This window comes from Pseudogymnoascus destructans (genome assembly GCF_001641265.1).
Source record: "Pseudogymnoascus destructans isolate 20631-21 unplaced genomic scaffold scaffold_1, whole genome shotgun sequence".
Lineage (NCBI taxonomy): Eukaryota > Fungi > Ascomycota > Leotiomycetes > Thelebolales > Thelebolaceae > Pseudogymnoascus > Pseudogymnoascus destructans.
The window spans coordinates 1,213,669-1,233,013 of record NW_020167520.1 but is presented as its reverse complement, the minus strand read 5'-3'; the positions used below and the strand labels follow the sequence as shown (position 1 = coordinate 1,233,013).

The following is a 19,345-nucleotide window of genomic DNA, read 5'->3' as shown; positions in this document are numbered from 1 at the left end:
ACTCCAGTGCTTCACAAACGTGACTGAGCTGACCGTGCGGCAAACTGCTCCCGAACGATAAGATATAGTAGCAGGAGCCATTTACTTTTGTGTTCTCTTCTAGCTATAGCGTGTCTTCTGAGCTCTATAGGTTATCCCTTTTTGTACCATCCTCTTTTTCTACGCTGATGTACTCACTGGTCACCGCTATCATCACTATCATCATCCGCCTCCCCTCTCCCCAGCTTCTCCCACCTCTCCATAATAACTCGCCAAGCCTCCCCTCCCTCTTCACCCGCCTCCACGACTTCCTTCGGAAGCTTATGCGCACTGTATGGCGCGGTTCCGAAGTTATAAGCTTCTGGATCATCCTTCTTCACCACCCTGAACTCCGCCTTGAAAGGCAGCTCCTCAACGCCTTCATCTTCCGTGTCAGTCGCTTCCTCTTCGGCACTCCTTTCCGGCAGCGCCGGGCTCTCCGAGGTGTCTCCTTGTCCCAGAAGTGGCTTAGGCAGTGACATGATAAGTAATTCAAGCCAGGAGAACAGCAATGGGTCCGTACGCTGAGCCCAGGGATTGATGTCAATGAGCCTGACCTTGTCGTGAGGTTCGGGCAAATATACATCGAAAGCGAAACTCGGATCCGGGAACGAGTCCTTCAGTTTGCTCTCGTAAAAGTTTTCGATCTCGGGTTGTATTTTGTCGAGGAGTTCCGGGCTGTAATCGACATGCTTCAGCTCACGCTGACAAATCCCCACAATAGTTCGGTCGCGCACAAATACTCGGAACTCGAATGAGGTATTGATCTTGAAGTATGGTCGAAGGACGAGAGAGTATTCGATGTCTCTAATAAACGGCGGATGCTCGGGATTCGCACAATCGTCAAACGCATGCTCCAAGTCATGAGTCACGAAGATGGAGCTCTTAAGCAACAGATATATATCCTGGGGCGTCTGACAAGCAATCGAGTTCTTCGACAGCGCCATGTGCAGCGCGTCCTTGGGCGCCGACCAGTTTAACTTGGGTACAACGGAGCCGCCGAGCTCTGCGATAGTCGATTTAATCACACTGTGTACGTCTGCGAATGCTGATGCGTCGTTTGGCTGAGCTTGGGCTTCAAACTCGGGGTCTGCGTGTTTGTCGGCGTTTGCGGCTGACCATTCTGTTTCTTCGTAGGGTTGGTCATCGTCGTCTGGGAGCCAGAGTCCGTCTTCGCGCAAGTAGTCGAGGAAGGCGGCTGTGAGTGGGATGAGGCGACTTCGGAGGGTTGAGGTGCGGTATCTGGGTTCTGTTAGATGGGAAAAGATTTAGTTGCTTTGATGGACAAACTTTGGGTACCAGGAAGAATAAGAACAGTTTAAAATATGCTGCTTTGTGACGGGAGGGAAGGGAAGCCTTTCTAAAGGCCCTTCGTCCTCTGGCGCGATCACGGAGGGGTCGACGCCGGGCATTTTGGTGGCGTTTGTGTTGTGGTAGACTTGGAGGATCTTTTCTTACTGAATCAAAGAGGACGGTAAATTCTTAAATGATCAAAAAGAGAAACAAGATTATATACGAGTATAATGGGAATTGGTCTGGTATGATTAAGATTACTGGAATTGAGTCACTCAGCCCGATAAGTTCATAAAATAATTCTGCCACCTTTAGCCTTGTTCACGACGGACGAACGACGATAGGCAAGCCGCCGAGCATCATTACCACGAACATCTGTTCTCTCAACTAGACATCACTCCCCATCTAAGTACAGCTGCGATGTCTTCCAACGTTGGCCTCACGACCCCTCGAGGCAGTGGTACCTCGGGCTACGTCCAGCGCAATCTTGCGCATCTCAAACCCCGAGAACAGTTCAAGCCATACCCTACCGACGGCGACCTGAAGCACCGCCAACGCCAGCCCGACAAGGAAATCCTCGAGCATGACCGGAAGCGCGACGTTGAGGTGAAAGTTTTTGAACTTCAGGACAAGTTAGAAGACGAAGGGTGCGTTGCTTGCTCCAGCCATTTCCGCAACCATGGCCATGCTAACGTTGCCTACAGTGTCGATGAGGAGGAGATTGAAAAACAGACCGAGGCGCTACGACAAAAGTTACTGGGAGAAATGAAGAAGGGAACTGATAGGCGAGATGCGAAAGGACTCAAGTCCCATCAAGTACACGAGCTGGCGGAAGCAAAGATCAGAGAGAGCGATCGGTTCAGGAACGCCCTGGGAATCAGCAAGAACTACGAAGAAGGGTCTCATTGGAGGAAGCAGGAGGAAAGGATGCGGGAAAACCTTGAGAAGAGCGGAAATGACGACAAGGAACGGAAGAGCGCTGCTTAAGCCTTCGTTGGTTTATGGATTTATCGGTTACATGCATAATGCGGCGTTCATAGTCATGGGTAGATTGTGGGACTGGTGTTGGTGGTAATGGCACTGTATTTTGGGAATCATTGCATAAAATAGCTTCTAGGGAATACAAAGGCACTGCGTAAAGCAATGCGCATCTATAACTTATGTCTCTTCTCTCCACTTGCGAGCTTCCTGAACTCCGCCTGGGGAATCCCAGCCATGAACCTCTCCAAGCCGCCGAAAACCTCAGCCACTCCCTGCGCGTCCAGCCTATCCCTCATCGGCTTCTGGATGAGCGCCTTGATCTTGGTCAAACTGGATCCGACCAGGTGGTCGCCCATGCTGTCATCAATCTCGGCCAGAACAGCCTCCAGGAACTTGGGGTCGCCCTTCTTGAAATCGAACACCTTGTTGACATACCCGGTCGAAACCAAGTCCTCGATGCCGATCCTCTTGCTCAGAATAAGGGCCTCATTGGCCTTGCTAATACCGAGTCGCTGCACAAACCCAATGGAGCTACCGCCCTCGGCGACTAAGCCGATGGATGAGAATGGCGTGAGGAGGAAGGTGTTTGGGGTTGCGTAGATGAAATCCGCGAATCCGGTCAGGGCAGCGGAGAGGCCGATGGCGGGGCCATTGAGGGCGACGACAAGGAGTTTTGGGTGAGAGTAGAAGGCGTGGGTGATGTTGAGGTTGTTGGAGACGAAACCGCTCAGGGTACTGCGGTAGAGATCGGTTCCTGGGGAGACTTCACGACCAACTGTGACGTCCGCGCCGCTGCGAGCATGTTAGTGACTTTGGCTCTTAGGCGCCTAGACCATAGCAAGTTTGTTCTTGAGGCTTGGTTGAGTTGGAGGAGCTCACGCAGAGAAGAAGCCTCCGGTTCCTGTTAACACTGTGATGATAACTTCGTCATGTGTTGCTACCTCACGCATATACTTGGCTAGTAGGTAATATCCATCGGCATCCAATGCACCCAGCTTCTTCTTGTTATCGATAGTGATAATTGCAATGCGTCCCTTGTACTCCACTCTCACGGTGTCATTCGCTCCTGCCATGGTGACTGTTTATGGTATGGTATTCGAGTAGCCTTCAACAAAAAGTTTACAGTTTGGTACAGAAATACAGGTTGTTGGAGAGAAATAATGTATGAAAGAAGAAAACGCTTATATGATTACATTCAGCGACTTTTATATTCCAGCCGCTCAAACCCATGGATGATCACCTACAGACTAAGTTCTATAGATCGTGTGGGGTAGGTTTGGTACAGCCGGGCGAAAGCCGAGGCATGAATTCGTACCTGACAGCTATCTTATAATGAATGCATCACGTGATCGATAACACGTTATCGGTAGCACGTGACTGATAACTACTTCTCCGAAATAGATCGGCAAGTACCGTTCCATCGAGACGACATTGTTCAATCACCATACAACGAGGACAGCTTGCCTCTCATTACCCCGAGGAATTAATAGCAAGGCTTCACGCCAGTCACCCCCTCATAGTGGCCGCCATGGCTGGTCCCAATCTGGAAGTTTTCAAGGTCAGTTTGGCTCTCCAACGCATTGGTAGTTCGTCCTCCATACAATGCTCCTCCAATCCGCCACAGCCAGCATCATTTGCTTACGATTACCCCAGTTCGGCATGTACATCATGTTCCCTATCGGAATCATGTTCTACTACGGCCACAACCTCGACAAGCGCTTCCAAGTCCCCGACTTCTGGCCCAAACCCGAACAGACCCATAAGATTCCTTTCGAGCGCGATGAGATCAAGAGCGAGTTAGATCGACTACGGGCGAAGAGGTTATATCTCAGGGAGCAGAGGTTGAAGAGAGAGCAGGCCCTCAACCAGAACCAGGAGTGATGGGTGTCCGAATAAGAGAGTGACGAGGGAGGACGCGTTGCGGGGCAATCCGGCTGGGATGGGCAACATTGTATATCACAGGAGGGGAACAGGCTGCATAACGGATTTGATCGGCAGAATGCATTGCATGGGTGTTGGAGTTTATGGACAAGGAACTCACAGAGCTCGCAGAATGGAGATTGTAGTAACGGACTGATGTATGAAATAGGCTGTCATATATAATCTTCAAAAACACGCGACATTACCAGGCTTCCTGTATAATGTGCAATAAACCATTAGCAAACCGGCTGGAGTATGTATGGCGTGCCTTGGGGACAATTGGGTGTTTTGGCTACCCCATATTATCTCTCTATTGGACGGGTTCTAGATTTTAAGGCAGGTACGACTGTCGCGCGCCTGCCCCGCCTGACCGAAAGGCACTGAAGGCAGGTACGTCTGCCGCTCCTGCCGCACCTGACCGAGAGGTAGACACTAAGAATATAGAAACAAGTCATTGCCATGAATCTAATCTCTAACATGAAAATAATCTTTACATATTTCAAACCAACGCGGAGGAAATAAATTTCCCATCGCAACATCGAATACGCTAGCGTTGAACCTGATCCAGAACTGCCACTTCCCCACTATTTTGACAGGGACAAGAGTACTCTACTTTGGTCCCATAAAATGAAGCCTCCGCACCAGTCAAACGTTATCTCAAAATCAAAGACAAGGGGACAGCTTAAGCCGTCGCAGCTCCCTGCGTCCCTTCTTGGGTTCGGTACATAACTTTATATAAGAACAATGTCGTCAACGACCATAGCAGCAACTGATCCCTTCACATTTCCTCGCTTCTCAGAGCTCCCTCCAGAACTGCGCAATCAGATATGGAATGATGCCTTGCTTGAGAAGGACAGGCCAGCCTTGTTCCCGTACATAGATGGATGTTGGCACCCGATAGACCTGTCGGAATCCGACGAGGGATATATTGCCAACACTGACAATATACGGTTAGAATTCAACCCTGCTTTATTAGATCCTATCCCAATTGAGGTACCGGTGTATTTTGTCAACCGTGAAGCTCCTGGCGCCGCCCTAGCCTGGGCCCATAGACAGGGAGTCAGGATAATCTTTTACACGGAGGAGCAGCGACTTGTTTTTGGGCGCCTATTTGACAACGAGCAAGACACACTATATGTGGCGCTTAGCAATTTTGCCGACTTTTTTGTCGAGCCCTACAATCGGTTAGCTGAGCCAGATCTCTTTGGGCGGATTGCTGGTTCATGCCGTGCCCGAGGCGCTGCTTGAGAGAATGCCCGGCGCGCTCGAAGAGATGTTTGAATGGTTCCGCGGCTTAGAAGTGATATTCATTATCGTTAACGCGCACCATGGCATGGAATTGCACGAACGGTGGAAGCTTGGGAGCACACAGGGGAAAACCCTCTTGCATGATTACACACAGGGCCGTTTTGACTGGGATGATGGCGAGAATATTTGTGAAGCTATTATATACGAGCGGATAGAACAAGCTACGACAAGGCTCAGCGTGGTTATGGCCGGTAACCACGTTACTACTCCCCGGTCGATCTGGCACGTCTTTGCCGTCAGAAGATGAATGAGTTTTTATATGTCGTCTGAACCTAATGTGAGGCATTATGAAAACAAGACCTGGACATTGGACGCGATTCAACGAAATCGGAAGTTTGTGTTCAGGACAGCCCTTGGTAAAACAAAAGGCACCAACCCACTCTCAACATAAGTAGCAATATCTATTCACCGGCGCGTTAGATCAGTTTTCTGCGACTTCATTTCGATGTTCCGATCCCCGAGACAAAGTTAAAATCGATAGGGCTGCAGGGTTCTTCGGATCTGGCCAGAGAAGATCGAGGTCGCTCAGCCCGCTTGCACAGGAGTTGGGCACTACACCAACGACCATTCTAACTATACTGATGCAGTATAACTCTTGTTACCATCATGACTCAAACGCTCAAGGGGAATAATGAACTCAATATTATTAGGGTGCGTCATGGGGAACCTAGACCACCGGTTCCCCTGGACCAGACCGGACCATGGTCTTCCAACCCTACCGTCCCCTACCGGTTTCTTAGCAGACCGGTCACGGGGTTTGGCATGCCTATAAATCACGTGTGGGGGTATTTGCGCCTTAACATTTTAAGTGGATATTTTACAAGTAATTTAGTCAGATAAGTTGGTAGTTGGCAATTACTATACTCGGTGTTCCACCCACTCGCTTCGCTCGTAGGTGGCGACAGCAAGTTGTGCGTGCGACAGCAAGATGTGCGACACATAAAACGAAGAAAAAGACGCCTTATATATCAACTATATAACTATATAATTAAAACATAAAATCAATAGAACTACTATCACTATCGCTACTGCCACTATTGCTACTATCACTTTGATCCTTACTATACCGTAAAATGATCACTTTTGATTTCAACCCTTCCTTCTTCCGCTCTGCTACCCGCTTCCTCTCAACCTTACGCTCTTCAATTTCGATTTTACGTGCTTGCGCTTGTAGCTGCTTTACTACTTGGTCCGATTCCCTTGCTGCTCTTGCGTCTGCTTTTGCTTGCAACTTTGCTTTCTTCTCTTCCCGCATTTTCCGTGCATCTGATGCATATAACTGCCCTCCTTTCTGTAGTGATTTCCGTGCCCTTGCCTTTGCTGCCTTCTGCTCTACTGCACGTAGAGTCATAATATCTAGCTCGGTCTTATAGAGCTCTGCCCGGTGTAGAACAACTGTAGTTCCACGTGCAAATGATTGAAACCCTTCTCTTGAAGGCGATGAGAAAGCTTCCTCTGCTCTCTTCTGCCAATGTTCAACCGCTTGCACACTTTGCATAGTTGTTTTCGGTGTTGAGATAATATTATATGAAGCAAATGGCTCATAATCAGGTGTTTGATTCCGAGTCTCTTGTATCTTGTCAATTACAAGTGGAGGATTATATGGATATAGTCCTGTATTTCTCCAACCAGATTGAATTGTACGGACAGTTAGAGATTGCCGTCGGATTTGCGGGAGGTCTGAAAGGAACGTACGTAGCTTATACTCATAGTCGTAGCTACGTACTGCTTGATCAAGTGCCTTTTGATGAAAGTGTTTGCACTGCTTAAAAACCGCTACATCAAGAGGTTGTAATAGATGTGTTGTATGAGCAGGAAGGCAGCAAATAACAATGTTATGCTCTTCTGCTAATGTAAGAAAGCGCTCTGTTTTATGAGAGTCATGGCCGTCAAGTAATAAGAGGCGAGTATCATCTGGTGCCATATGCTCTGCAGATAGTTGGATAAAATGCATAAGGTATTGGATTGCAATGTCGTCGTTTGAATACCCGCTCTCATTTACAATAATGAGAGCATTTGGCTCAAGGTCATCATTGTACCATGAATCCATATGAAGTTTGCCAGGGATAATGATAGCTTCTGCAAGTGCAGCACCACTTGCATTTACTGCCTCAATTACAGTAACAGAGAGCCGATTCTCAGGATTATCAACAGTCCACTGCTTTACACCGATTGGTACAATAACAGCCGTAGACTTATAACACCCAATCATATAGCCTGTCTCATCAACATTCCATAAATTATATGGCTTAATGTTATGTTTTGTAATAAGGGCGTTATATGTGAGAAAGAATTCCTCAAACACCTCTTTCTTTTGTGCTTGCTTCCGATGTGTATTTAACGTCTTCGTGTGAATTGTATGAAATTCGGGGTGTGCTTTTAGAAAGCGTTGTAGCCACCGTTGTGATGGTATCGTACGATTAGGTCGTAAGTCTGCAACTGCCCGTAGTATCATAGATCGGTTGGCAGGGACCCCGCGCTCAAGTTGGTCGTATATGAATTGACAGACCGCGGTCTCTTGCGATTGAGATAAGACTCGATTGCTACCTCCGTGGGGTAATTGAGGAGACGTAGTACTCGTAATACGACGTCGGAGTGTCTCACGGTTGACATTGAATTTATTTGCAACCCAAGCAATTGTATATGTACTTGGTTGTTTTAAGAAGAACTGTTGGGCCTCATTAAGGCGAGCAATCATAGTAGGATCGTTATTTTGAGGCATTGTAGATACTACGTTATGAAGAATACTATTATTTTTTCTATATATCAAAATAGCGGTGTACGCACATCTTGCTGTCGCCACCTACGAGCGAAGCGAGTGGGTGGAACACCGAGTAATTGTTACTATATAACGTATTTCACAAGCGAGTGGGCCACACAAGTGAGTGGGCCACCAAAACACCAAAACGCGTCAACCTGACAAAAGTCAACATGCCGCAACCAACAACACAAGCAAATCCTCTAATCAGGAGGATAGAATACTATTGGCTATTAGTGCAATTAACCAAGGCCAGTTTCATAGTGTTCGAGTAGCTGCAGCATCGTACGATATCCCTTGAACAACACTGCATCAGAATTGAAGGAATGACTTCCTGACGCAATTATATTTCCAAATCACAGAATTTGACTCCATACGAAGAGTCAGCTCTTGTTCAGTACATCATCGACCTAGATTCACGTGGATTCCCACCCCGGCCGCAAGCTGTGCAAGAAATGGCAGACCTTCTACTCTCTGAACGAGGCGAGAGCCCTGTTGGGAAGAACTGGACTACCAACTTCATTAAGCGTCGTACGGAAATCAAAGCAAAGTTTAGTCAGAAGTACGATTATAAACGAGCAAAATGTGAAGATCCGAAGATAATTGAAGGGTGGTTCTCCCTCGTACGAAACACAGTTGCAAAATACGGAATCTTAGAGCAGGATATCTACTACCGGAATCTCGACATGGCCAATTTCCACTTCCGTCTTTGGACCTGAGCTGTTGCTGCTTTAACCTGAGCTGGGGGTGAGCTAGATTGACCTGTGACTGAGCAAGCCTGAGCAAGCCTGAGTTCGGCTGAGCCACTGGTCCGCATTAGCGCGGAGAACCGCCAGTTTAGGCTCCTCGACTGTATTTGCTGCCCGCCAAAATTGGAAACAGTAAGGAACAATTTCCTTTTGGGCCAGTTCTGCATCGCTTACAATGACAGCTCTGAACGACCAATATTTGCCGTTCCACTTACACATAAGAAATACCATACTCAACGCTATTAAGTGCTTTAAGTGCTTTCTTTCCACAGCACATGGACAGTCACTCAAGCAATACGATTCAAATTCATGATAGCAAGCTGCTTCAAAACGCGCTGACATCCTGAAGCTATTCGAGCTACCAGAGATCGACGGTAAATTGTTGGAATTTGCAATATGGCATTGGTTAGAGCGGAGTCAGTGAGATGCCGTCATCGTGACTTCCGAAACGGGATGGAGGAGTGCGGGAGCTGAACTCCTCGTCGAGGCTGAATGACGAAGCTGCGAAGGAGTAAACATGACCCTCCAATCCGTCGAAACCAACGCCGGCGAAAACACACCCGCACCTGGAGAGGCGCTGAATCCCCATCAATAAAAGGGCCAGTCTCAGGCCCATAGCTGCATGATATTCAGCTGGACAAGACAAAAAGTATTTCCGAGCTAGAGATTTTCTGCAAGAGGTCAGGCTCCAGCTGCATGATTCAGCTGGAGAAGGGTCGCATGACAAGCTGGTCAAGGATGCAACGACTATCCTGTTGAGCTGGACGGGGCCATTGGCTGGAGGAGAGGTCAGGCTCCGACTCGTACTGCACAGTTCTGCTGGATGAGGGCCGGAATGACGAGCTGATCAAGGATGCAACGAATGCCCTGCTGAGCTGGGGGAAGTCATTGGCTGGAGGAGGTCAGGCTCCGACTCATACTGCACAGTTCAGCTGGATGAGGGCCGGAATGACGAGCTGATCAAGGATGCAACGAATGACCTGCTGAGCTGGAGGAAGTCATTGGCTGGAGGAGAGGTCAGGCTCCGACTCATACTGCACAGTTCAGCTGGATGAGGGCCGGAAATGACGAGCTGATCAAGGATGCAACGAATGCCCTGCTGAGCTGGACGGGGTCATTGGCTGGAGGAGAGGTCAGGCTCCGACTCATACCGTACCGTTTAGCTGGAGAAGAGCCGCAATGACGAGCTGAACGAATGTTGAGCTAGAGAGGGCCATTGGCTGTAGGGGAAGTCAGGCTCAGGCTCATACTGCATAGTTCAGCTAGAATGGAACCACCTGATCGAGGACACAAGGAATATCCTTCCGATGAGCCGCCCTATCCTGAATTTGATTAGGAATCCGATCAAGCGGAATTGATTACTGCGGGATAGAGGAGACGAGACAGGGGTCCGTTTCGTTGAACTGAGAAGGGAGGGCGTCATGGGATGGAAGACGTCAGAGCGATATCGACATTAAAGGCAGAAATAACACACCCGATGGGACGACAGGAATGCTAAGGACGACGAAGAGCCACAGCCTGCCAAGCGGCAGAAGTGGCGTTCACAGATAAGGGTCGGGTGGAAGACATGATGCGAGGTTAGTCGATATGAAGAACTGTGGAGCTTGTGGACGACGACCTCACGATGGCCGCCTCCCCTGGTGCCGCGGGGGCTTTTAGTGTCGAAGCCGCTAATCAGCTCGCCTGTGGTATATTAATATCCTTCTCTTCTAATTATTTTAATTGATTACGGCAGACGTTCTTCCAGTGGAGCTTGCATCACAGCTTACAAGCAATGAGTATTGTAGACTGGCACCGGCATCTCCGAAATATACAGACAGGTGACAGTCACGCGACACCGTGAATAGATATAAACCTGGTCCTCCGCGACCACCCAGTTGGCCCCCTTCAATCTTGCCTCCGCAAGTAAGTAACACCCCTCCGTTCGAGTATATAGATACTAACAGCTCCATAGATCAATCGGCGTCCCCATCCGCACCCGCGCCTGCCTTCTCCGCCCCCGCGTCAGTCTCGTCCGCGCCGTCTGCCGTCTCGTCCGTTATCCGCGCCTGCGTCCGCCTCCTCCGCGCCGCTAAGTCCGGCCGTGGCCGCAAGCGTGCCGCCGGCCCAACGAGGATTGAAACGTGGTGGAGGGTGGAGGTGTTGGAGTGAGCTTTGCGGGAGGGGGTTGTGAAGGTGGAGCAGATATCGCGACTACCACTCTGCCACCGCTATGCTGCTCGGGCGAAGATGTCACAGAATTTTGACTACGTGTTTATTTTACTTTCCCTCATATGGGTGCTACGGTACAGCTCGCCCATTATCTAATTGTTTCAAACATACGTTTTGACCGTTCCATCGCAATGGTCGAAGGAGGATTAGAGGGAAGAGCAGCAATGATACTGCTTTCCCCGCTCACCAAGTTGAGCAAGCATGATGATATTTACCTGCGATACCAAAGGATGCAGCCAAGAAACCTGTTCAATGACCCGCTGCCTTGGATACAATTCTTATCCCCTCACTGTGATATATCACCCAACAGTCCACATTGCCAAATGGTCGCAGGTAAATTATGAATTGTGATTTAAGGCAGTAAGGAACTACCAGTAAGAATCGTACCATCCGCCCTTTATTCTCTCATTTATCCTTCTCGTCCCATGCCGTTGGATTATACTCCTCTCTCAGTTCAATCAAAACATTATGCGCAATACAGATGACACTATTGTCGCCATCCACTACCATCGCCACCCTTCTCTCCAACCCCACAAATAAGCCGTTAAACACACCATCTGTCCTTTTGCGATACATTTCCCCATCTTCACCAAGCCAAATTGACTCATCTAGGCCTTCAGCCCGTTCAACCTTCCCATCATCAAACCATACACCGTCCTCATCCCGAAACAACCCATCTCCGAAGTTGTAGAGTCCATGTTCCAAATTTGCAGTTTCCAGCATGAAATTGAAAACTGGTATAAATACCATATACTTCGGATACTCGATCTTCGGATACTCGATCCGCTCCTTAATTATAACAGATGAACTTGCATGGATTTTCAAGTTTGGAAAGTAACCAGTGTGATCGTCTATGCACGTGTTGGCATCCACTGTTTGCCACAATAGTGGTTGTGCGACAGAGACTTGAGCAGTTGTAACATCCCCAATGGATCCAAAGATTGTCGTGAAGTTAGGTCGAGGTGCTATAATGATATCATTGCTATCCACGCACCCGACCTGAGCAATACCTTTAGGGAAAGAGTCGATATCCATATGATATAGCAATATCCTAAGGCAATACATTCCTTCGTTAAGGATTGTCAGCCCAGGGAAACAAAAGGTTCCATCATCACTGGGAGACTGATAGAGTTCTCCCCCGAGCTGATATGTAACATCTGTACCATTGTTGAGCAGCATCACGGTGGCCCAGACGTTTGGCATGTCCTCGGGCTGCAACAACCGTACCTTGATGGGGGGGAATAGTTCTATTCCCGGCCGGGTGGCTTCTGGAGGCTGTATTGATATGGCGAGCCTTTGAGGGACTGACAGGGCCGTGCTGCATGGGACCATCGTCGTCGATAAGTCGATTGACCCAACATCTTTCGCCGCAGCTGCCTTGGCCTGAGCAGCACCTGACTGCTGAGGTGCGACACCATTTATACCAGCACTTTGTTCAGTTTGCATCGGCGTTAATGAGCTTCTTGTGACAGGACGGCAGTGGCGCAGATGGTACTTGGGTCATTGGTAGAGCCGCATTCAATTCGGTATTCGGCAGGTAAGTATATATTAAATCCTGGTATTGTGGAAGAAATTGAAGAAATGGCTATTAAAAATATTACGAACACAATTCGAAAAGGGCTGAGTGATCTTGCGAAAAGGCACCCTGCGAAGGAACTAGGAAAGACAAGCAAGGAACTTATTCTTCCTGCTTGCGCTGGAGATCCAGCTATACCTGATTACTGTACTGATTGGCTCGAGGGAGATGATGCCAGCTTTGAGGAAAGACTTTTACGCTTCGAGAACGTTCACTGGGAGCCGCTAAACATGGTACGGGAGGTGCGGGCGATGGCGTGGAAGCGCTCATTTGTCGCAGCATGTGTGCATAAACTGCTAGATAAACTGCGCTCAGAAGCATCAGATTCACTGATGGTCACATTGCGTCCACAAGCGTCAGTGGAGACAAAAACCGCTTCGGCGAGTGTAAATACCATACGTCGGTGGGTCTTCAGTGCTGCGATGACAAACGCGATAGTTAACAAGCTCTGGTCAAACTGGGGCCCGAAAGCTGCCTTGGTGTACGAGGCTTGCGCTAGTAAGCGCTATAATCTATTATTTGATGCAGCTACTTTGTTCCAGTTCGAAACGATAAAATGAGCTCTATCAGATCGATTCCTAACAAGTCATTGGTGAAAATAGTAGATGGCGTTGCCCACAATATCATAGATGGCGGAGAGCCTTCATCATCGCTTTGCTCACATATATTCCATCCAGCTTTATACATTAGTAGTGCATTACATGCATGGAAAGCTAAGTATGTGTTCTCTCCAGTAGGTGCTACAGCTGACATAGGAACACAGTGAGCTCGGATATGACAAGATTTGTGTCATCCTGGGGTTACATGACTCGTCGGTTCTGTATCCTCTACAAAAGTTACAGATGTGCGTCCGACTCTCATCTCTTGAAACTCAATGGTTACTTTCCAAGGAAGACTCCCAGCAGAGTCCGCGTTGGCATGGTATTCGCAGCAACACCGAGCCCGCGGCAACTCCCGCAGATGGCAAGATTATCTTTATGTAGATTCACTTGATCACATTGGCTAATCGGCTACAGGGAACACCTCAGAAACCAGCATCAGGACGGAGGCGGAAACCGTCGATCTAGACGTTGAAGCCACGACTACCCAGTCGGACATGGAAGCAGAAATTGTTACTGCTTCGTTTCAACTTCAATTGTTTAGCGCAGGACCATCTTCGCACCAGCCTAGTCTCGATCAATCAAATAATATAAGCTATCTTAATGATCAGTTAAGTCACATAATTCCACGAGGTATGCAAGCATTTATCGGTAGCCAACGCAGTGACTATTTTGGCATAACTGACAATGAAAAGACAACCTGCAAGCTCCGCAACCTGCCCCCATAGCTGGGAATTCACAAGGTTGGCACCAGAGATGATGTGCGCTTCCACCTCATACAACACATCTGCTTCAGCCGCTTGATGTTAAAGTTTTCCAACAGTGCAAGCACTTCCATCAAAAGGCTCTTGATAAAGCAGTCCGGAGTTTTGATTATGAGTATAAACTTCGAACATTCCTGTCTGATCTATCACATATTTGCAACCAGTCATTGACTGTAAAGACTATACAGTCAGGGTGGAGGGAAGCTGGACTTTGGCCATACAATCCAGCATTAGTTATTGATAAACTAAAGGATGCTAGGAACGAAACTCCAGAGTATGAAGATCCTATTGCATACAATACTACAATGACACCTAAAACGAGTAGGCAGACAGTACAAGGGGTTGAGCATTGGCAAAGGAAAGCTGAACAGGTTTTTAGCTCTCCATCTCGGCATGGATTTGAAGCTTTTGCACGTGGGGCTACAATGGTTTTACACCGAGCAGAATTGTATAAGACAGAGCTTGATATTGTTGCTCTCCGCACATTTCAACAAAGGGAGGCAAAGGCTCGGGCACGGAAAAGCTTACAGAGTGGTGGTCAACTATATGCTCATGAAGCACGTGCAAAAAGAGAAGAGAAGGAAGCAAAGGCAAGGGCAAAGGCGGATGCGAAAAAGTTACGAGAGTCAGCTCAGGTAGCAAAACAGCTACTAAATATGGCTAAGCGGTCTGCAATTGAAGACCGCAAAGCAGAGCGTAAGCGTGTTGCAGACCGTAAAGCAAATGGTTTGAAGTCGCTTGTAGTGGTCTTACAGTATAAGGCATACAAGAGTGGCGACGACGAAGATGAAAATGAGTCGGTACAAAGTTTAGATAGTGAAAATAGCTCTGTTAATTTTATATTGTTCAGGTAGTTATCTATCAATACTACGCTATTACCTCGTTGATTCATATATATATACATCGTATTGATGCATACCCAAACTCGCTTTCGCATACCCAACTCGCTTTCGCCACCTACTCGCTTCGCTCGTAGGTGGACAAACCACCGAGTAGAGCTTGTGGCACTGGGTTTGCTTGTGGCACAGGGACTTGCTGTGCTACTGAAGCCTGCGGTGATACTGGAGCCTGCTGTGGAACAAAGGCCTGTTGTGTAATCGAGGCTTGATGATGAGTATGCTCTCACTCTCTGGCGAAGAGGAGCTCTGAGCAGCGACCTGATCAACGGTAATGCGAGAAGCCATAGCGGTCGCATCGTGGCAAGGCTAGGGATATGTCAAGGTAGAGTTGCAGCTTCCGTGGACCTACGCCGCTCGAATAAAAAAAAACGAGATGGAGGTTATTCACAACAGTTATCGAGACCCCGACTCTGGCGGCTCCAGAAGGTCACAAACTACACTGTGTGTCCGTCCCAAAAACCTAGATATTGTCCACCTCCCAAAGTTTATATTCGGAGGGGATATGTCCTAGAAATGAAGTCGTGGCAATCCTGTTGGAGGGAGAAGGATTCGGGCGCTGGGATACGATGGGCTATTGGCCCTGAAACCGAAGGGTGGTGTACACGAGTAGGCCTGATGCGGCCACCGAATTCCATCACAGCTGAAGCTGAAGAGCCCTCAGTTTGTCAGGGTTTCGGAGCTTCCCCCGAGGCCTATAAGTAGAATACGTAGGCCCGTAGGATAGTAAAAAAATGATCTAAATACATACTAAATTGGCTGTGTATCTTGGCGACTTGTTCCACCTTGTCGTCTGGGATGTATCCCCACATATACGTTACTATGTAAAGATACCTTGGTCGCACTCACAGTCGGATGCAACAGAACAAAATCGACTTCTAAAGCTGAATAATATAAAACAGTTAATTCTCTTTATAAAAGCATGCTATTCTGAAAATCTTTCCCTACTCAACTATGTAATATTCATCTTAGGGATGCTGCAACAAGCTGGCGTAGAACTGTATTTGCTAAAAATTGGTATGAAACTGATAACCACGACCCTCGATAATTACTATTAATTCCCTCCGAAAAGCAAACAACTCCATCCCATAAATATGGAAAAGCATTCGAGCGGGTATCATGAAAACATCCACGGCGTCCACTGCGCCCACTATTGATAGAAGCCAAACAGGAGCGAAAAGAAAATCTTCCATCCGCTTCACCAGGCCAAGTCATTGTTGAACAACGCTCTATGCGCCTTGGTATGGCGTTGGCTGGACCTTCATAGCATGTGCTGGCTCAGAGCTGCCGCCACGTGTGCGCCAGACGTGCAACGCGGCCAAGGCCGTGGTTCCAAGGAACAGCAGCCTGCAAAAATCACCTAGTCAGCGCAAATCCATAATCGAGTTCGTCAGATCAACTTACCACTCAAAGGCAGCGAAGACAGTACCCGCGATCGACTCCCCACACCACTTCCCCTGTCTCGAAGTGCACCCGACCTTGCCAAGCAGGTCGGCGAGCGCGATGAAACCAGCGAACCAAAAGAGCATCGTCAGCGACTCGGCGACGAGGACGGCGTACTTGTGCGCTGCGGTGGCGAAGGTGAGGGGGGCGATGACGAGGTAGGCGACGGCGAGGAGGGTCCAGACGGATGCGAATATGAGAAAGTTGACTTCAGATGTGGCATACCAGTTGGTTGTGACTGCAACATGTCAGCGCATTGTAAGAGGGTTGTCGCATGTGATTCTGTTACTCACCATCTACCAACAGGCCCAGGACAATAATCGCGAACAGCGCCTGGACGGCGCGCACAGGGAGGAGGAGTGTCTCAGCTAAAGCCATGGTTACGAGTGTGTCGCGAAGAACTGCGAGATGTGATGTGATGTGATGTTCTGAAAGGTGTCGCTTTGGGTCGGTCGCTTTAAATGACGCTGCGGTGAGTGAGAGGTGAAGGAAACAAGAGGCGGGGCGGGCGGCTTTCAAAGAATTAATATATTCTTCTTGCGCGGCACGATACGTCATGAGACACCCTGGAATGCAGGAATTTTGCTTTTGGTCTGTCGGCCGTGGATCCGACTTGGTGCGGGGCCAGCATCGGGATTAACAGTACAAGCCGGTAGCTCCCTATGTGCCTTGGCAGGTATGTATACAGTAAAATCTCGATAACACGATGGATAGTGTTGTAATACGGTCACGTGACCCAACTCAACTTCACCGTAATTTCAGGCAGCTACAATTAGACAGAACAATACACAGATTACTCAACAGTTATGAGCCCGGAGCAACTCCAAGACGCATTTTGAAGCCTATAGAAACCCGTACGGACCTAATACCCCTCCTAGGAGTCGAAAAAACCATCATTATGGCGACCCTACAGAAGGCGGGGGTGGTCCTCACAAGCCCTAGAGACTGGGACGAGTGGATAGATAGAGACTATCAAAACTGCTTCAATGAAGGCAGGAGTATGAGGGTATATCGATCCATCAATCGAGGACCCTCCTACACTCCTACAGCCCGTTCGACCTATTCCTGAGTTCGTACGGAGTGCCACGCAAGCTGGTGGTGGTGTTACTGCTCAAACAAGACCTGGAGTGTCAACAAGAGCTTCAGGTAGCCAGACCATCCAACCTTCAGTAGAAGGCCAATCATACTCATCTCTTACAGAAGATCAGAAGGAACAGCTTCGAAACCTACAAGCTGATTTCCAATATGAGCGCAAGGTGTGGGAAAAGCAGGAGGAAGCAATTCAGGGGCTTCGCTCTAAGATCCAAGAAACCATCAAACGCGACTTCCTACCCTATACCTACAATTGCGATACTCCGTACGATATGCTTAGAAAGCTACGAGACCAATTCGCACCTACTCAAAGAGCTAGAATCGGAGAATGGAGACTAGAATGGCAAAAGGCTGCGAAAATGCAAAGAGGCAAGGACCTTGAAGACTGGCTCCTAAATGTCATACTGACATTCGTTGCACTCAGTTTGCTATCAAACTCAAGAGCAAACTTGGAAATCTCCTCCTCAAACCTACAAGTCACTATACATATTTTGGCTTATCACACCAACAACAAGAGCAATACTACTCAACGATTGCTACAACCATCTATGATTCATTACACGTCATCGCTCCTTAGTTACTGGGCCGATATTACCACATAGCATATCTCTACAACCCTCTATGATTCATTACATGACATCACTCATACTACCACATGACATATCTCTACCAACTAGAGGCCTAGGAGCATGAACGATAGCTCTAAAAGCTCCTACGAACCTCTATGATTCATTACATGTCATCGCTCTTTAGTTACCCACAAGATTGGTTAAGTTATGACATAATTTGTCTATGACATAATTTGTCTATGACATAATTTGTCTATAGGGGTACTCTGACCTTGGACCTCCTTTTACTTCCTATAGGCTACGAACCTAAGAGATGGTTCTATGGGATTCTCTTACGTCGACTACAGTTACCAAGCCTGGTAATCATGGAAAGTCTTGGAAAATGAGAGAACTACACTCCTTTAGCATAAATAGGATTGCCCTTTCCTTAAGAAAGGGCAAGCAGACAATACAGTAAATCGACTACACATACTTCCACGTCTTTTCCACGCTTCCAAGCATTCATCTTGTTACTCCTTGTTTCTGAAAAGTCAGTGAGGTGTTAACCTCTGACTTACCCCTGAGTTCCCAGACTCAACATTTGTTGCAACTTGTCTGAACCACTTCACTACATCACACACCTGATTGCTGCGTTGTGGAATAGTCTAAGCTACGACCCTTTGGCTCTGTTTTCTAAGACAGTGTGTTGTCTTAGTAAATTCATCCCTTCCTTGGGTGGCTAGATTCTCACATCTGGTGCACCCACCATTACACCAAACTGGGAGAATCTATATACTCAAGGCCGTACGATACAGGCAACAGAGGTTATCGACCCTCACGACGCTATCTATACCTTCCTTGATGCAATAGGACCTTGCGAATTCCGAGGACCATGGAAACACAAGCTAGAGAAGCAGACAAAGTCGTACGAATTTGAGGAGGTCCTACGACAGTATAGAACCAACTGTAGGCAAGAGAGATTCACCCAGAAACCTAGGGGGGAACATGGAGTTTTCGCACTACAAGAGGATGACAATAGCGACCTACAGCCAACGCTCCAAGGCCGTACGAACAACCTACAACAAGGTCAGCAAGGTCAGAGAGGCAGAAAACAGAAAAATCAGGCTCGACTAGACTGCCCTTGCGGAACAACACACAAGTGGCGGGACTGCCTCTATGTGATGAAGTC

At 48.1% G+C, this 19,345-nt stretch overlaps 10 protein-coding genes across 10 annotated transcripts; 5 read left to right on the top strand and 5 right to left on the bottom strand.

The window, feature by feature from the left end:
- Position 1: 1 nt before the first annotated feature.
- On the bottom strand, positions 2–1,490 carry VC83_00316 (uncharacterized protein). The gene is made up of 3 exons (XM_024464010.1): positions 1,309–1,490; positions 178–1,260; positions 2–117 (listed from the first exon to the last, which is right to left on the bottom strand). The coding sequence occupies exons 1-3, from the start codon at positions 1,428–1,430 to the stop codon at positions 12–14; spliced, it is 1,311 nt and encodes a 436-aa protein (XP_024328382.1). The 5' UTR covers positions 1,431–1,490; the 3' UTR covers positions 2–11.
- Positions 1,491–2,456, top strand: CWC21 (RNA-splicing factor). Its single transcript, XM_024464009.1, has 2 exons — positions 1,491–1,958; positions 2,016–2,456. Exons 1-2 carry the CDS (start codon positions 1,732–1,734, stop codon positions 2,296–2,298), a joined length of 510 nt encoding a protein of 169 aa, XP_024328379.1. The 5' UTR covers positions 1,491–1,731; the 3' UTR covers positions 2,299–2,456.
- On the bottom strand, positions 2,457–3,523 carry VC83_00314 (uncharacterized protein). The gene is made up of 2 exons (XM_024464008.1): positions 3,172–3,523; positions 2,457–3,084 (listed from the first exon to the last, which is right to left on the bottom strand). Exons 1-2 carry the CDS (start codon positions 3,363–3,365, stop codon positions 2,463–2,465), a joined length of 816 nt encoding a protein of 271 aa, XP_024328380.1. The 5' UTR covers positions 3,366–3,523; the 3' UTR covers positions 2,457–2,462.
- A 114-nt stretch (positions 3,524–3,637) lies between these two features.
- Positions 3,638–4,602, top strand: VC83_00313 (uncharacterized protein). The gene is made up of 2 exons (XM_024464007.1): positions 3,638–3,850; positions 3,946–4,602. The coding sequence occupies exons 1-2, from the start codon at positions 3,821–3,823 to the stop codon at positions 4,171–4,173; spliced, it is 258 nt and encodes an 85-aa protein (XP_024328377.1). The 5' UTR covers positions 3,638–3,820; the 3' UTR covers positions 4,174–4,602.
- A 354-nt stretch (positions 4,603–4,956) lies between these two features.
- On the top strand, positions 4,957–5,460 carry VC83_00312 (uncharacterized protein; the record flags this gene model as incomplete). Its single annotated transcript, XM_024464006.1, has 1 exon — positions 4,957–5,460. One exon carries the CDS (start codon positions 4,957–4,959, stop codon positions 5,458–5,460), a length of 504 nt encoding a protein of 167 aa, XP_024328378.1.
- Positions 5,461–10,651: 5,191 nt separating this feature from the next.
- On the top strand, positions 10,652–11,178 carry VC83_00311 (uncharacterized protein; the record flags this gene model as incomplete). Its single annotated transcript, XM_024464005.1, has 2 exons — positions 10,652–10,715; positions 10,982–11,178. 2 exons carry the CDS (start codon positions 10,652–10,654, stop codon positions 11,176–11,178), a joined length of 261 nt encoding a protein of 86 aa, XP_024328375.1.
- Positions 11,179–11,625: 447 nt separating this feature from the next.
- Positions 11,626–13,174, bottom strand: VC83_00310 (uncharacterized protein). The gene has a single exon (XM_024464004.1). It carries the CDS (start codon positions 12,682–12,684, stop codon positions 11,644–11,646), a length of 1,041 nt encoding a protein of 346 aa, XP_024328376.1. The 5' UTR covers positions 12,685–13,174; the 3' UTR covers positions 11,626–11,643.
- Positions 13,175–13,245: 71 nt separating this feature from the next.
- VC83_00309 (uncharacterized protein) lies at positions 13,246–15,004 on the top strand. The gene is made up of 4 exons (XM_024464003.1): positions 13,246–13,531; positions 13,578–13,777; positions 13,831–14,046; positions 14,109–15,004. Exons 1-4 carry the CDS (start codon positions 13,371–13,373, stop codon positions 14,171–14,173), a joined length of 642 nt encoding a protein of 213 aa, XP_024328674.1. The 5' UTR covers positions 13,246–13,370; the 3' UTR covers positions 14,174–15,004.
- A 130-nt stretch (positions 15,005–15,134) lies between these two features.
- On the bottom strand, positions 15,135–15,361 carry VC83_00308 (uncharacterized protein; the record flags this gene model as incomplete). Its single annotated transcript, XM_024464002.1, has 2 exons — positions 15,135–15,280; positions 15,304–15,361. The coding sequence occupies 2 exons, from the start codon at positions 15,359–15,361 to the stop codon at positions 15,135–15,137; spliced, it is 204 nt and encodes a 67-aa protein (XP_024328673.1).
- Positions 15,362–15,980: 619 nt separating this feature from the next.
- VC83_00307 (uncharacterized protein) lies at positions 15,981–17,196 on the bottom strand. Its single transcript, XM_024464001.1, has 3 exons — positions 16,810–17,196; positions 16,478–16,754; positions 15,981–16,420 (listed from the first exon to the last, which is right to left on the bottom strand). Exons 1-3 carry the CDS (start codon positions 17,072–17,074, stop codon positions 16,303–16,305), a joined length of 660 nt encoding a protein of 219 aa, XP_024328679.1. The 5' UTR covers positions 17,075–17,196; the 3' UTR covers positions 15,981–16,302.
- Positions 17,197–19,345: the final 2,149 nt, after the last annotated feature.